Source organism: Arvicanthis niloticus, chromosome 1, assembly GCF_011762505.2.
Source record: "Arvicanthis niloticus isolate mArvNil1 chromosome 1, mArvNil1.pat.X, whole genome shotgun sequence".
Taxonomy (NCBI): domain Eukaryota; kingdom Metazoa; phylum Chordata; class Mammalia; order Rodentia; family Muridae; genus Arvicanthis; species Arvicanthis niloticus.
In genome coordinates this window covers 153898564-153914631 of record NC_047658.1, presented here as the reverse complement: position 1 = coordinate 153914631, position 16068 = coordinate 153898564, and the positions used below count along the sequence as shown (strand labels likewise).

At 48.5% G+C, this 16068-nt stretch overlaps 1 protein-coding gene across 3 annotated transcripts in view; it reads left to right on the top strand.

Moving 5' to 3' along the window:
- The window catches only part of Stn1 (STN1 subunit of CST complex), a 36736-nt gene extending 20883 nt beyond the window's left edge, over positions 1-15853 (top strand). The window contains exons 6-11 of one of the 3 annotated variants that reach the window (XR_013107250.1): positions 543-666; positions 2917-3088; positions 6889-7011; positions 9448-9520; positions 13238-13374; positions 15148-15853. Coding sequence is in view for 2 of the 3 variants with exons in the window: in XM_034519124.2 (XP_034375015.1) it covers positions 543-666; positions 2917-3088; positions 6889-7011; positions 9448-9520; positions 15148-15305 (650 nt within the window). In the remaining variant the exon portion in view is untranslated. The remainder of the gene's footprint in view (positions 1-542; positions 667-2916; positions 3089-6888; positions 7012-9447; positions 9521-13237; positions 13375-15147) is intronic. The other 2 variants (XM_034519133.2, XM_034519124.2) reach the window with 2 other exon arrangements.
- The last annotated feature ends 215 nt before the right edge of the window (positions 15854-16068 follow it).

Here is a 16068-nt window from a genome sequence, read left to right as displayed (position 1 = left end):
TCGGGTGTTGTACTAGTTCAACATGACTGGAATGTCTTGAACACCATGAAGCTCATCAACTGTAATGAAAATAGTTAATCAGACAACTGTAATGAAAATAGCTAATTGGAAGTAGTTCCAAATTACTCCCTTTACACTGTGCTGGTTGGTTTTCAGCTGAAAATCTCAAAAGTAGCCAGGCATGGTGATATATGCCTTTAATTCCAGCACCCAGGAGACAGGCAGACAGATCTTCCTGTATTTGAGGCCAGCCTGGTCTACATAATGAGTTACAGGCTAGCCAGTGCTACATAGGGTGACCCTGTCTCAATAAATAATATATAAATTACAAGGCTTGTCCCAGTAGTCCATGAACATAGCATATGGATTGCTGGTGACAGCTGTCTCCAGTCTGGATGTGTGCATCCCACACAGAGCATCGCCCTCTCTGGGGATGGCGGGAGCTGTTCAGTGACTCTAGACTAGTGTCCTGATGAGAATTTGGACATGGGAAGACATTCTCTCAGGGTCCCTCCTGTGGCCTCTCTTTCCTGGGTTGTTAGATAAGGTGGATGATCCAGTGTGGAACATGCAAATTGCAAGGATGCTTGAGTTGCCCGAGCTCTACAAGAAGGTGTATGACCAGCCCTTCCATAACCCAGCCTTAAAGGAAGAAGAGGCACTAAAGTAAGTCCCCTGTCATCGCTGAGAGCATCGTGGCCGCAAGGAAGCCTGGTGTTGGGAGCCAGATGCTGGGGTCAGCCAGGGTACAAATCATCAATATCCTCCACCTGAGTCCTATGGGCTCCACCTCCCTGTGCCTCAGTTTCCTTTTCTGCAAAGTGAGAGTGACTACAACATAGAGTTAATAGGGTTGTTGTGAAGGAAACACAAGCATATTGTAATTATTATATAACGTGTAATATATTGTAATTGGAGTTACTGAAGGGGTGGAGAGAGCACAGATGGATATTCGGATGATGGCTGAAACTTGCTCAAGTTAGCTGAAAACTAGAAACTCAGATCCAAGAAGCTTAGCAAGCCTCCAGGTAAGAACCACGTCGAAGACTGCACTGAGGCACATCCCAGTCCCTCCACAAAGTAACACGGCACCCTGCACCATGACCTCAGTTCTGTGTCTCCCCACTGTAAAACAAGAACAAAAATCAACTGGTTGTTCTCAACAAGGATGGATTTCACTCCTGCACAGAGGGGACACAAAGCCCAGGAGGAATATGAATATACACACATTTGCTCACATATGAGGTAAAGAAAATTACTTATGAGTAGCTTCCTAGAGACTTCAAGCTGGGAGGATAGAATGAGGTGGGGTCTTACCTAGGGATACTGCTGCTGTGATGGAACACAGGGCCAAAGCAGCTTAGGGAGGAAAGGGTTTAATTTGACTTACACTCCCAGTTCACTGTTCATCATCACAGGAAGTCAGGACTGAAACTCAAACAGGGCAGGAACCTGGAGGCAGGAGCTGATGCAGAGGCCATGGAGGAGTTCTACCTACTGTCTTGTTCCCCAGGTCTTACTTATTATCCTTATAGGAGAATGCAGGACTACCAGCCTAAGGGTGGCCCCACCTACAATAGGTTGGACCCTCCCATGTCTTTTTTTTTTTATTGTTTTTTGTTTGGTTGGGGTTTTTTTGTTGTTTGTTTTTTTTGTTTGTTTGTTTGTTTGTTTTTCGTGCCAGGGATACACAGAGAAATCCTGTCTCAAAAACAAACAAACAAACAAACAAACAAACAAAAAAGAAAAGAAAAGAAAATTCCCTACAGGCTTGCCTGCATCCCGGTCTGCTGGAGGCATTTTCTCAGTTGAGGTTCCCTTTGGATGACGATTGCTGTGTCAAGCTGACATAAAACTAGCCAGCATAGGGGGTAGTTTTTATTCTGTCTTTTTAATTTTTACTTATTTTATTGGGTTGGTGGCAGAGGGGTTAGAGAGTCAGCTCAGTGGGTAAGGATACATGTCCCCAAGAGTAAGCACTTAAGTTCAGATCCTGCCCTGTAGTAAAGTCTGGGCAGGTTGGTGTGCACTGAAGGGCATGGAAGCTGGGCGATCAGCAGGTTTGCTGCCCTCTTCCTTATCTCTAAAGTCAGTGAGAGATCTGCTCTCAAGGGAGTAGGTGGAGAGAAATAAAGCAGGACACCAGCGTCTTCAAGTTCTGGCATCTGCATGCACACATACACACACACACACACACACACACACAGAAAGCACACACACAGAAAGCACACATGCACACACACAGAACATTCATGCCCGCATGCATGCACACACACAGTGCACATACACACAAACACAGCACATATACAGCATATGCATATACACACATCCATCACACACAATTTTTCTTCCTTGGTAGAGAATGATCCAGGATCAAACTCACACTAGACCAACTCTCCAGCACTGACCTGTACCCCAGGCCTCTTTAACTTTTCAAACATGTAAATATATTACTTATTCAGTAAGTCAAACAGTGCAAACCGTAGGTATGTATGACACAGAGAGTGAACACTGTTTCTCGGCACTACTTTCCAGAGGGTTGCCAGCGTTCTTTAGTTGGCGTGGTTCCCTTCAGATGCCTGCACTCTGTGTACACACAAGCATGAATGTCCCCTAGATATTTGGTAGGATCTCTTCTCCCCTGGTGAACACGGTCCTCCTCCATGCTGTTCTTGAGCCACTTTATAATCCATCCTGAGTGTCCCATCAAATGTCACAGTTCCACCAAAGCTACACAGTGGGTACCGCATGAATTACCCTTTTTAAAAACAAAATAAAACATCCTCAAAACCAACAACAAATCAAAACCAGCACAATACAGAATGGCTTTCCCAGGTAGCATTTGGTTTTGTGTACCCCAAAAGGAGCAAAGCTCGGTCTCTTCCTGCAGGGCATCTAAAACTTTGCCCCTTGCAGCAGTAAAGGCACTTTGGATCTCGCTGGCCTCACGTCTTTGTTGAGTGAGAAAGTTAAAGAATTCCTCCAGGAGAAGAAAGTGGAAAGCTTCTTCCAGCAGGAGTTAGAAATGGTGGAGTCCTTGCAGTCTCTGGCCAGTCAGCCTGTGACCCACAGCACGTGCTCGGACCAAGTAAGTGCAGCACATTGGGACCGTGGGGGAGGAGGGAGACATGGGCACATGAGTGACTGCTGTAAGAGTCTCATGGACGGACTCCATAAGTGGAGGTCACCATTCTAGCATGTGCCGTTTCTATTCTGAAAAGGTCGCTGACCACGAAGAATCTGAAATGTGCTGGACCTGCCCCTTTCTGCTCCTTACATAATCACATTGCACTTAGTGTTTGAGGAGAAAGTAACGGTAGCCTGAGGTCACGGTGCGGCTTGCAATTACCAGTACTCTACTGAGATGGGCGTCACATCAGGCAGGGAGATAAGAGGAGACAATTATCCTCTATCCAAGAGGATGTATTGATCAGCAAGATGATACCTGAACCAGGGTTTTTAATGACTTGCTCTTTTTTCCTTGGAAAAGGTTAATCTGTCCTGTTGTAGGAACTCACGTAAAGGCCAAGCCGCATTAAGTCAAGTCTGTAGCTAAAAAAGTGCAGAGAACCAAACAGTGCTCCCATTCCTCTTGGAACAGCCCAGCCTTGCACACCTAGTGTTTCTGGCACACCACTTTGGTGTTTGCTGTTTCTATGTTAGTACAACATTAAGATTTACTAGACATTCCGGGTTTTGGCTGTTGCTTGGATTACTGTTCTTGGGTTTGCTGCTATTGTGTGTGACTTGTGTATTTACTTCTAAGTGAATAGTTTCGGCTTACAGTCATCTTCTGATGCCTCATCCACTCTGACTGCTACCTGCTCTTCAGTGTCCCCACAGATCTGTATCTGTAACACCGCTGGCCCCTTGTTCTGACCTCAGGGCGTCCCTATCTGGTGTCATTGGTACACTCCAGTCTTCTCCTGTCACTGCCACTTGTCCCTTGCAGTCCTCACCCCGTTACATTCCAGCCTGTGACGTCACTGACACACAGTGTTGGGGTTCCTCTCCCCTACCACCACCTTTCCTAGCAGGGGCCCTGCCTGCCTGTGTGTTCTGTGCTCTCTACACAGAACCTCAGACCAGACTGTATAATGCAAGCTCCAGCTCTCTGTTACTGAAAGAAATGATGGTTTGTTTGGGGGTTTTACTTTTTTTTTTTTTTTTTTTAATCTAGATGGTCCTAGAGAGTGGCAGGTGTGTTTCCTTCCCATCCTCTCCCACCCTGCTCCTGATCCCACCGCTGGACCCTGAGCATGGTGTTGGCCAACTGCTGTTGCCTGTATTGACAGCAGTGGTTGCCTCCCTTCTTGTTACCCACATGGGAGTGCACTGCAGGCTTTAGGAAACCTCGGTTTTCAGTGAGCAGCGAATCTTTGTGTTCTTTCTGTACATAGATTTGCTATCATCTAAAAGCTTCCGTTCCCTAAGCCAAGGATGAGTTCACGTACATGACCAGGGCCCATTCTAGAAGCTTCCATTCCCCGTACCAAGGATGAGCTCACACACGTGACCAGGCTCCATTCTGCAGCTGTCCTGAGGTTTCTCCAGTCTTCTCCCATCAGCAGCCAGGCTGCTCTGAGTGTCCTAACTTATTCTATATGCTGCAGGTTGAACAGGTACCATCTCATTCCAGCCCCTCTTGCTTCCTGGATTTGTTCACACACCTAATTACCTCTTCCTGGCAACAGACTGTGTACCCAGTGACCCAGGATTTCATACAGGGAGATAAGGGATAGAGTTTCAGAAAAACACTCGGCTGGAGAAGGTCGTGGCTGGGTACTTTGTTCTTTGCCAAAGTTTGCCTCTAAATAGCCTCGGCCTCCAGCTGCCCACTTCCCATTGGCCTCTAAACAGCCTCCACCTCTAGCTGCCCGCTTCCCATTGGCCTCTAATCAGCCTCCGCCTCCAGCTGCCCGCTTCCCATTGGCCTCTAATCAGCCTCCGCCTCCAGCTGCCCACTTCCCATTGGCCTCTAAACAGCTTCCACCTCCAGCTGCTCACTTCCCATTGGCCTCTAATCAGCCTCCGCCTACAGCTGCCCGCTTCCCATTGGCCTCTAATCAGTCTCTGCCTACAGCTGCCCACTTCCCATTGGCCTCTAATCAGCCTCTGCCTACAGCTGCCCGCTTCCCATTGGCCTCTAATCAGTCTCTGCCTACAGCTGCCCTCTTCCCATTGGCCTCTAATCAGCCTCCGCCTACAGCTGCCCGCTTCCCATTGGCCTCTAAACAGCCTCCGCCTACAGCTGCCCGCTTCCCATTGGCCTTTTCATTTCATTTAGAAGAAGCTCAGAGCCAAACTGACCTTCCTAGGGCTTCTGATGCCTTTCAGTGTATTTTCAGTAAAATCTCTCCTTGTCTTTTCTCCCCTCTTTTGTTTCCTTAAACATTAAACATTAAATTTCCTTAAACATTAAAACATTTTAAATTTGTGTGTGTGTGTGTGTGTGTGTGTGTGTGTGTGTGTGTGTGTGTGTGTGTGCAATCACGCAACAACTTGCAAGATTCGGTTCCATCCTTCTGTTGTTTGTGGCCCCAAGATCGAACTCAAATCATTAGAGTTGGCAGCAGGTGCCTTTACTTGGAGGCAGGCACCTTTCCAGCTCAGCATCTCCTTTTTCTATTGAGATAAAGTCTCGCTCTGTAGTCCAGGCTGTGCTACATAACCCAGGCTAGCCTCAACTTCACGGTCCTTCTGCTCCAGCCTCTTATGTTTAGGACTTCATGTGTGTGCTACTATGCCCAGCTCTGAGGAAACATTAGTGAGTAGTGAAGCCCACCTTCATGAGAAGCCATGATGGCTACGATTAACTAGAAAGATGTCAGGACTCCGCCAGGCAGAATGTTCTTAGCGAGGTTTTGACATAGTAGCTTTTTGAAAAAGCTTAGAGCAGCAAATTGTTCCTGTGCAGTGCTGTATATTTAAAAAGAAACTGATACGGTGCTGTATTTGTTTCTCTTTGAAAATGATTTCTTCCATCAATTATGAATCAGTTGGTCAAATTGCCCTGCTTGGGATGTCAGTGTCCCTCAATTGAATCCCACTTAATAGCGCCCTGGGAGATTGCAGATGCAGAAACCCGAGAGCCCTGGTTACCCTGTTATCACTCATGAAAGCTCACCTCCTCATCTCCCTTTCTTTCTTCTAATTTTTTTCTAACGTCACCTTTCTTAACAAATCCAGAAACATGATAAGCAGATCTTACCGAACCATTGTTTCTCTGACATCTAGATGAAAGCTGACTGTTTGGGAGTGCAGATTATATATTTCAGGAAGCCACCCAGTTCCTGGCCTGAGCACCAAGTCGTCTGTGAGCAATTTTGGTTTCCTGGATCATGAGTGTCTGTCATTGTTCTTTTGAAAATGACAAGCAAAACACAGATCTCAGTCTCGGAAGCTGCTGGCTTTTCAGAAGAGACCCCCAAAGTCCTTGTTCTCAGGACTGTGGCTTTTAAAACAGATTAGGGAACATATCCTGAGGTGACATGAGGCAGGCATCTATGGAAAGGATGCTTCCCGTGTTTGTAGTTACTGGGAGCTAAGCTGCAGTTGCTTTGCCCGCCCCCCTTGCTGCATGTGCTTTCCCTCCTGACCCAGCCTTCCAGCAGAGGGGCTGATGCCCAGATGAAAGATGGCTCAGCAGTGTGGAGACAAAGCTGTGAACAGACATATCAGATCTGAAGCACAGCACAGTTATAAAATGTGACCCTCCAGAGCAGACTCGGGCCCTGCCTTAATACCAGCCTGCTTGGCTGACACACACCTAGATTGTGTTGACTCAGCACAGGAAAAGCCTGTTGGGTGAATTCATAAACTAGTCAGGCTTGGGAGTTAGTCGCAGGTGATGGAAGGGGAAACATTTCTTTTTTTTTCCCTGTGCAGGTGGAGTTAAAAAACAACAGCACTTCGGACGTACAGCATAGTGTGTTTAAGAATGCTCTACAGTTGCTTCAGGAAAAGGGGCTTGTGTTCCAGAGAGAAGGCGGCTCTGATAAGCTGTACTATGTAAGAGACCTGCAGCCTAGTGAGAGCTACCTCTTCTTACCCTTCCCCGATGTAACCATATCTCTGCTCTTGTGAAACAGTCTTACTCTGTAAACCCAGGTTGACCTTGAACTCCTAATCTCCTGGCTCCACCTCTCCACGGCTTTAAGTGTGTGCCATTACTCCCCATCCATGCTGCCTCTTGAAACCCAGTGGCCTTCTAAGTATTTATCTGTACATTGACAGATAAGTAATTTACAGGCACGACCCTATGGATTTTTTGTTAGGAAGGAAGGAAGGAAAGAAGGAAGGAAGGAAGGAAGGAAGGAAGGAAGGAAGGAAGGAAGGAAGGAAGGGAGGGCAGAAGGGCGAGCAAGTTATCTTCTAACTGAGAAACCCTCATCCTCAGAACCCTTGATCCAGATGATGATTCATTGGGAACTGTCCTGTGCACCACAGTGTGTTGACCAGCGTCCCTGGCCTCTCTCACTAAATGCCACCAGCATCTCCCATGTTGTGACAATCAGAAATGCCTTCAGGTATCACCAGATGTCCCACTGCTGTGTAGAGTGCTTGGCACTGTCTTCAGTGCCACCATCCGTCCTGTACCTGCGAGTCTGCAAGTCTGCCTCACTCTGACCAGAACTTTCTAGCCATTCCTTTATGACGGACACTATGGTGTTGTGTGACTTTTGCTGTCACAAATAGTGTTTCCTGGCCCTATCTACGTGGCTATTTGTGTGAGTTTGTGGCAGTATTTCCAAGAACGGCTCAAGCAGGAGTGTGTCAGGAGCGCAGGACAACTAGTTAAAGCTTTTGGGTAACACTCCAGTCAGCCTCCCTGAAGGCCTTGCCTGGCAGCCTCCCTTCAGAGGACCAGCACTGCTCTTGTTTGCCTCATTCTTTTCAAGGTAGAAGTTTGCTTCTTACTGAATACCTTTGACATTGGAGGCAGTAAGCTGAGAGTGGACCACCCGTGTCCACAGTGGAGAAATGACTTCAGAGTAGATGAGAGGCCTGGAGACAGGCTGCTGGGCCTGACTGCTCACAGACTCACTAGAGGCCTACTTAGCAGGTTGCTTCCTCTCTGGAGAGGTTTGCTCTTGTTTATTTAAGTAGGAGGGGTTTTTCAGTGTTGAGAGGTAAGCCAGCATAACATGAGTGCTGTTCACTCATCCTGGAATGGGAGGGCCAAGTAGGACCTGGTGGCCATTGTCACACCAGGCAGGGAAGCTCAGCTGGAGTCCTCTTAGAGATTTGTGCCTCCTCCTACTCTGGGTTGGCTTCTGTGAGGGTCTGTAGCGAGCAGCCCTCCCTGGGAAGCAGCCAGGGCTGCAGCAGCTGCCCAGGGAGAGGTGTGGCAGGGTTGGGCACTTCCCCTTGTGACTCATCATGAGCTGGAACGGGAGTCAGACAGGAACAGATCCCATGTCCCCTTCTGTGACCGACCCTTTCCTTCCACTCACTCCTGATCTGTGGGTTTCCTTTCTCCTAAGCCCCGCTGGGGACATAGTTACAGCAAGGCCCGTGGTTCTGTTTACACCCATGGTTCACCTTCACACTAATCTTGTGAGTCCAAAGTCAGCAGGTCTCACAGGCAGCCATGGGCTGTCTCTACCGCCCAGTTCTTCAGTTGTGTTTCCATGCTGAGACTCTTCTTCCTTTGTCCTCTCTCCTTTTCATACTCCTTCCTTCTTCCTTCCTTCATTCCTTCCCTCCTTCCCTCCTTCCCTCTTCCCCTTCTCTTCCTCCCTTCCTCACCTTTTTCTTTTGCTTTCTCTCCCTCTCTCCCCCCTCTTCTCTGCCTCTCTTCCCTCTGCCCTTCCCTCTCCTCCCCTGTCTCTTCTCTCTTGTTATTAAATTTACTGCTGGAGCTGAGGGCGAAGCCTGCTGCTAGTTAAGAAACAAACGTGGCCGCGTGTGCCTACAAGGGCAGAGGACCTTTCTGTGGATAAGCTGGATTCTCCAGCTTGCTGACCTCCCCGTGCGCATTTGTTCTTTAACTCTTCCTTCTGCTTAGAAGAAGAGAAACTAAGGAGATCTAAGCTAGGAGGGGACCACGAGGAAGGAGGGCTGGGGCCGAGTGGGGCCTTTGAGCTCCTGAGCTCCTTCAAAAACCCCAGGCCAGTAGGTAGGCGGAGCGTCTGTCTGCGTGGGCCACAAGTGTGGAAAAGGACAGTTTCCCCTTCAAGGCACACAGTTCCAGTTGGACTTTCCCTTCTGGCCCCAACAAACCAGTTCCTGAGAGAACCATGTCCTCAGGGATAGAGCTGAGCTGCAGGAAGCCACCAAGCCTCAGAATTATATTGCTGGGGGAGGGCACATGGTCGAGGGTGTGTGGGGAAGGCTTGCAGTTGTTATGGAATTTGTAGAACCGCCTTGAAGGCTGGTCTTGAATTCTGAGTAACATACTACTGTGTTCTCAAACCACTTTTCCTCTCTGGATTCTCCTTTTAGGTAACCACCAAAGACAAAGATCTGCACCAGAAGATCTACCAGATCATTAAGGAAGAGTGTCAGAAACCAAATCGTAAGTGTTTTGTGCAGAGTTCTCTCCCAGAAGCAGACAGACTCGGGATGCTCTGTACTGACTTGGAGGGAGACAGGCAGGGCTTCTGTCCTCCCTGAGACTCAGATTTCCCCTCCTTTAACACATGTTGCTTGTACTTTGGCTGGGCAGAGGAGTCAGCATGTGGAGCTCCTATAAACAGCCCTAGGGTTTCTGATCCTGTAGGCACAAGCTGGAGGCTGACAGGTAAGCTCCCCCTGAGATTTCTGGCGTACTGAAGTGAACCACCATGCTCGGCTCTGATGTGCTGCTTCTGGTCCCCAGGGTGTTATCTATGCTTACCACTGCCTTTGAACATGAACTTGGCATTCACCCTCTTTTCAGACATCAAGGATTTTTAGTATTAGGCAGGATGGTCTTTAGATATTACGGCTCATAAATACCGAAAGCCAGTCATCTTGGAAATCTATGCTTTATAAATGAAATGGCTTGGAAAATAGTCCGGGTTTGTGGAGTTAGGTCAGCCCCTAGTGGCTGGACACTCAAACTACAGCTAATCTGATAACATTACACTCACCCTAATTACAAAGAAAACATCAGTCTTATCTTGAGTCTGTATCAACGTGTGAGTCTTCAAGGTGACCTTTCAGAGCCTAGCTTCTGCAAACATATGCCAGTAACAAATACTATGTCAACATAATCCTGGGAGCAGAAAGGGTTATGATCCTGTGAGCCCTGGGTCCCCATCCTGTTTTCTTTTTCTCTAGAGAAGTCATTCACTCCTTTAAGATCCAGACAGACAGGCTGAGTTACCAGATAGAGTGGAGCCAGGCCACCTATCCTTTGTTTAGGACCCAGTGAGATCAGAACACAATGGGGTGTGACAACCGGACTTTAAAAAAAGAAAGAAAAGAAAAGGAATCCTCAGAGCAGTCTGTTACTTTAGTAATGGATGTTGATTGGCTCATTCATAGCAGTGAAAGCACAGCACAGGCAGACATGGTAGCATGGACCTGTAACCCCAGCCTGGGAGGCAGGAGGTCAGCCAGGGTTAACACCGTGAGGTATGCATTCTTCCTCTCCCTCCTCCTGACCTTCCCTTTCCCCTTCCTCTTTCTCCTTCCCCCTCCTGTGTGTGTGTGTGTGTGTGTGTGTGTGTGTCTGTGTGTGTGTGTGTGTGTGTCTGTGTCTGTGTCTGTCTGTGTGTGTCTGCCTGTGTGTTATATGTACCTGGTGTATATGCATGGAAGCCAAAGGAAGACTTTAGACTCTCTCTCTCTCTCTCTCTCTCTCTCTCTCTTTCTCTCTCTCTTTCTCTCTCTCTCTCTCTCTCTCTCTCTCTCTCTTTCTCTAAAAACTGCTTTATTTATTTATATTTCAAATGTTGCCCTCCTTCCTGGTCCCCCCTCCAAAAGTTCTTCACCCCCTCCCCCTCCCCTTTGCTTCTTAATGGGTGCTCCTCATCCCACTCTCTCACTCCCCTATATCACCTCACCCCCCCCCGCAAGTCCCCCTTCCCTGGGGCATCCAGTCTCTACAGGATTAGGCATATCCTCTCCCACTGAGGCCAGACAAGGCAATCCTCTGCTACGTATGAGCCAGGGGCCATGGACCAGGCCATATATGCTCGTTTGTTGGTGGTTTAGTCTCTGGAAGCTCACAGGGTCCCGTTAGTTGATATTGTTGTTCTTCCTGTGGGGTTGCCATCCTCTTCAGCTCCTTCAGTCCTTCCCCTGTCCTAGTCTCTTAAGACAGACTTGTCACTGAAGATGGAGGAAGGCTGGCAGCCAAGGTACTCCAGCTGTTCTCTTGTGCCTACCCCTCCCTCCCCGTCTACACACAACGCAGGGAGTACAGGCTCTCCTGCAGTTGTGCCCAGCTGATTTTACATAGGTATTGGAGATTTGAAATCTCAGGTCCTTATGCTTCCCAAAGAAGGGGCCTCTTCAGCCCATAGGGCTGTCTCAAAAAGCAAAACCAATAGGCATCCTTTAATTGGGAGGAAGCCTCTCTGTCTGCTGCTTTGTGAGATCCTCAGCCAGAATGGATGGTCCCAAAATGCCATTCCTCCACACTGAATCTCAGGCTCCTTGGCCGTATTCTTAGATTGATGCACACTGGGACTGAAAAGCTTATAGCCTGGCACCTGTAAAGTAAATGAAAGGGGTTCACACTTCCTTTCTTGGAAGGACCTGCAGCAGCACAATGAGCTGAGGCACAGGAAGAGTGAATGACCAGTTTTCCTGGAAAGATGGTTCAGCTGGCTCAGCGGGTAGAAGTGCTTACTCTGAAAGCCTGGTTATCAGGGTTCAGGTCCCTGGAACCCACAGGAAAGCTGGGTTCAGCGGCACACGCCTGTGTTCCTAGCACCCCTATAGCAAAATGGGAGGCAGTTGGAAGGTTGTTCAGGAAGCTATGGGCCCGGCCAGCTAGCCTGGAGCATACAGTGCAACAACAGAAAGCAGCAAGGCAGACAGCAAGAACCAGCTCCCAAATACATATCCAGGGCATGGCATGCGCATACACACACACACACACACACACACACACACACACACACCAATAAGGAAGTAAAAAAGTGACAGGTTCTATATACACTGGCTGGTCAGCCCCTGCCTGGGCTATTGAGCCTATGGGGGGGGGGGGGTGCCTCTGCTACTGCCTGTACGTGAGTTAGAGGGACCTTGCAGGCAGTCACGGTGGGCACAGAAGCGAACCAGGAAGAGGTGAGAATGAAAACTCACTTCAATTGGTATTGTCAACTTGGATCAGACCTCTGGAGTCTGGTGCCAGGGGTTACTGCCAGTTATTTAAACCCAGTATAATTTGGGAAAGAAGTTTCCAGGTGTAATTCAATCCCGGTGCACAAGGTATAATTACACTGAACCTCAACGCAGGGCACGTGTCATTTCTTCCAAGAAAATGGGTTCTGGAGATGGGCTGCTTGTATTCGCTTAAAGGTCTGGCGGGGAGCGGGGGTGGGGAGGATCTGGCCTGGTCTGCTCATACAGGTAGTGTAGAGGTCGTGTAGGCTACTAGCCACCTCTGGTCCTGGTTACAAGAGCTTGGGGGAACCCCTGGATATTGTAACAGTCATTTAGACTATTAGGTATCTTTGGTCCTGGTTGAAGGAGCCACTGGCTGTACAGGTAATATACAGGTCAATTAGATGACTAGCCATTTCTGGTCCTGGTTGTAAGAGTTTGATATATCCTGGCCCAATAGATGTTGCAGATCAGCAAGCTGTCAATCACCTCCAATTCCCAGATTTCTGAATGGAAAAAGAAATTTTACGTATCTCCCATTGGAAAGACATCCTGGTTTTCCTGGAGATCTGGGGGTGCAAGGACCTTTGCGCTCTGCTCCCAACACATGCAGGCCTCTAAGAGCTATAGGCCAATCACCTAGTTCAAATAACTCCCGGCAGAGTGGAGTGTAAGACCTTACAGGAGCTCTCTTAGCATTGGCTGTGACCACTGTCTTTCTGTTGTCATACCTATGGTACTGAATGATAATATATGCAGGTCCTGAGAAGTCAGACTCCCTCTCCACACTAGACCGGCATCCATCTGGGGATGCTCTGTGCACATGCAAATACCCAGTCCTACTTTTCTAGAAACTCAAGGTTGGCCTATGATCTGCATTGTCTGCACCCAGCATTGGCCTCTACAGGTCATTGGCAGTCACACTGCTTGGGAAATGCCGCTGACTTCTAAGTGGCTACATGCTGTTCCACAGATGTCCAGAGAGGTCAGTCTATTCATTTCATCATTCCTACTGGGCCTTTCATATAAAACAAGCGATGGGCTGACAAGGAAAGTGTCCACACTAAGCCGGCATCAGCTCCCTGAAGGACTAAGGGGTTTGTCTGAAAGGTGAGCAACATGTGACGTCAGAGAGAGCATGATTGCAGAGCAGGTGACAGTATTGTCTACCTGAAGGATGTGAATCAGTGTTCACAGAGCTGTTGAGAGAACTATAATTTAGGCAAAAAGGGGGTGAGAAAAGTGAGGTTCCTTTTCCTGAAGGGACAGTGACTGGTAGCCCTCACCTGTGGGCTGGGCTTCTAAAGGTTTGGTCTAGCCTGGAGTCCTGAAGGCTTGTTCTAACTCTCTGCCCTTTAGCTGAATATTGAAACAGAAACTAGCAATTTCAGGTGGAATTGTTAAGTGGATTTTTCTCTATTATAGGTGGCTTATAGACTTAAAAAGCCTAGCCGGGTGGTGGTGGCGCACGCCTTTAATCCCAGTACTTGGGAGGCAGAGGCAGGAGGATTTCTGAGTTCAAGGCCAGCCTGGTCTACAGAGTGAGTTCTAGGACAGCCAAGGCTACACAGAGAAACCCTGTCTCAAACAAACAAAAAACAAAACTAAATTTAAAAAAGCCTGAGTTTCAGCTTCACGTATGGTATAACAATGGTAAATTATCCTAAAAAGAGTTGTACGCTACAAATGTCTGAAAATGTTCTCATGAGTAGAAAACTTAGGCACAAAATGTGCAAATGAGCATCTCACCCGGATTCCCTGGGAGACTCCGGCCCTCGAGCACAGTGACGTCCTTGTGCATGTGTCCTTGTGTATGCGCTATGTCCTTTTTACATTTAAAGGGAGGGTACCATGTAAAATGTACATGGGAAGTGCTTCTGAAATGACAGCATTTTGAAAGTAATGAGTAGGTACAACCACTAGGGGTCACAATCTAACCTTTGTTAGCCCGAGACCTCAGGCCATGAGAGGATCACAAGTGCTCTCTGTCCCACAACCAGTAAACAGCTGGGTGAGGTGACTTGCTCAAGGCTACAAAGCTGCTTCTCTGAGTGCCTTCCCCACTCACGCCCTTTGGTTACCATGTGAACACAGATCAGCTGTGCAGGGGCTGGGCCTCCAAGGAGGGCCTGGCTTTTAATGGTGAAGCTCTGCTGTGACTTAGGATACTGTTTATGTCGAGATGTCCAGATGAAGCAAAGGGACAGAGCACAGTGCAGTGCATTTTTTCTAGTCTACTTTAGTCTGCTTGGTAGGGAAAAGAGGGTGCTAACCCATGAACGTAATGATCCCCTAATGCCATAACCCTCAGGAGGAAACCAGCGGCGAGGGGGTAGGGGGAGGCCAGCCTTCAGCTTTCGCCACTGAGTGCCCAGTGCTCTTAGTCTGGGGTCAAAGGTAAATGATTACTAAACTACAAGTGCCACAGATATGACCCAGTGAAAGCCAGAAGAGGAAACATGGGCCGGGCTTAAGGTAGGAATCCCTTAGCTGTGGGACCCCATTGAGTCAGGACCTCTAAGAAAAACCAGCTCTGCTGTGAGTCCAGAGGCCTCCTGGGAAACCAGGGTTCAGTACTGTGTACCAGAGAAAAGGGTTTGTCAGGTCTACACAGCCGTTAGGTCAGGGAATACAGACTGATTAGAAGCCTTGACAGATGACAGTTGAAGAGCAGAGCTTTGAGGCGTGGGCTGTGTCACAGAGGCAGGTGTGTGGAGCCACAGGCTATCACAGCAGGTCCTGTAAGCCAGTGCACTTCAGATCTTAGTGTGAAAAGAATCTTCTTGGATCTTGACATGATGCATGCTGCCTCAGGAGGCCTGGAGAGGGACCGAGGAGGGCCTGGCCATCAGGATCACACTGAGTGTCTGCCCTTGCCCGTAGATATGGAGAAGGGCTGCCACTTGCTGCACATCCTGAACTGCATGCACCTCAACCTCCACTGGGACCTGAGCAAGGCTGTGCTGCAGCAGGTGCTGGAGCTCCTGGAGGACCAGAGTGACATTGTGAGCACCGCAGACCTCTACTACACAGCCTTCTGAGCAGAGCCGTGGAACAAAGACAGGTGGCCTCCCCCAGGTTCTGCTCACAGGCACAGTACAGACTAACATGTGTATAATCCCATAATAAATTCCAATAGTCACAGGAAAATAGGGCTGCACTTCCTGCTGCTTGCTGTGCCCTGAGACAGATGGCTTTGTTGTCAGCCATGACACACACAAACCCTCCTTGTCAGCTCCCTGGCCGGACTCAGTGTCACTCAGAATAGAATGGGAGGAAACAATGTTGCTGGTTTAATCACTGTGTCTGAATTCAGGGACCCCCCTCTTGATAGAGGGACATCCCAGGGTAAAGGCTCCTACACATCTGAACTGGAGAGTCAACAGCCAGACTCCACTGTCTGAAAACGTCACACTCCAGGTTACCACGTACACCCCACCAGGCGCCCGTGATGTGTTGAAAGCTCATATGGGGCATTGCCTCCTCCAGTAATTGACATTTGCCTGTGGTTCCTGAAGCTTCAGCAGTAGCAGTGAGGGCTGCTGAGGCTTGCACATCTGCATTGGAGAATAAAGAATCTGATGCATGGCTTGGTGTTTTCATTCATTTTCTTATGACTTGAAAGTTGCCTCAGAACGTTTCCCTACACTCAAAGAGGTACCCAGCTAAATGTGTGGTCCCTTGGTGGTCCCTGAAGATGGCAGAGGCTGGCAGCCAGCTGTCTGGCTGATAGTGTTATTTTCATGGTTGCCGCTGAGTGTGCAGGGTGTGCCGACACCATCCAGACGAAGCTTGGTATGTGCC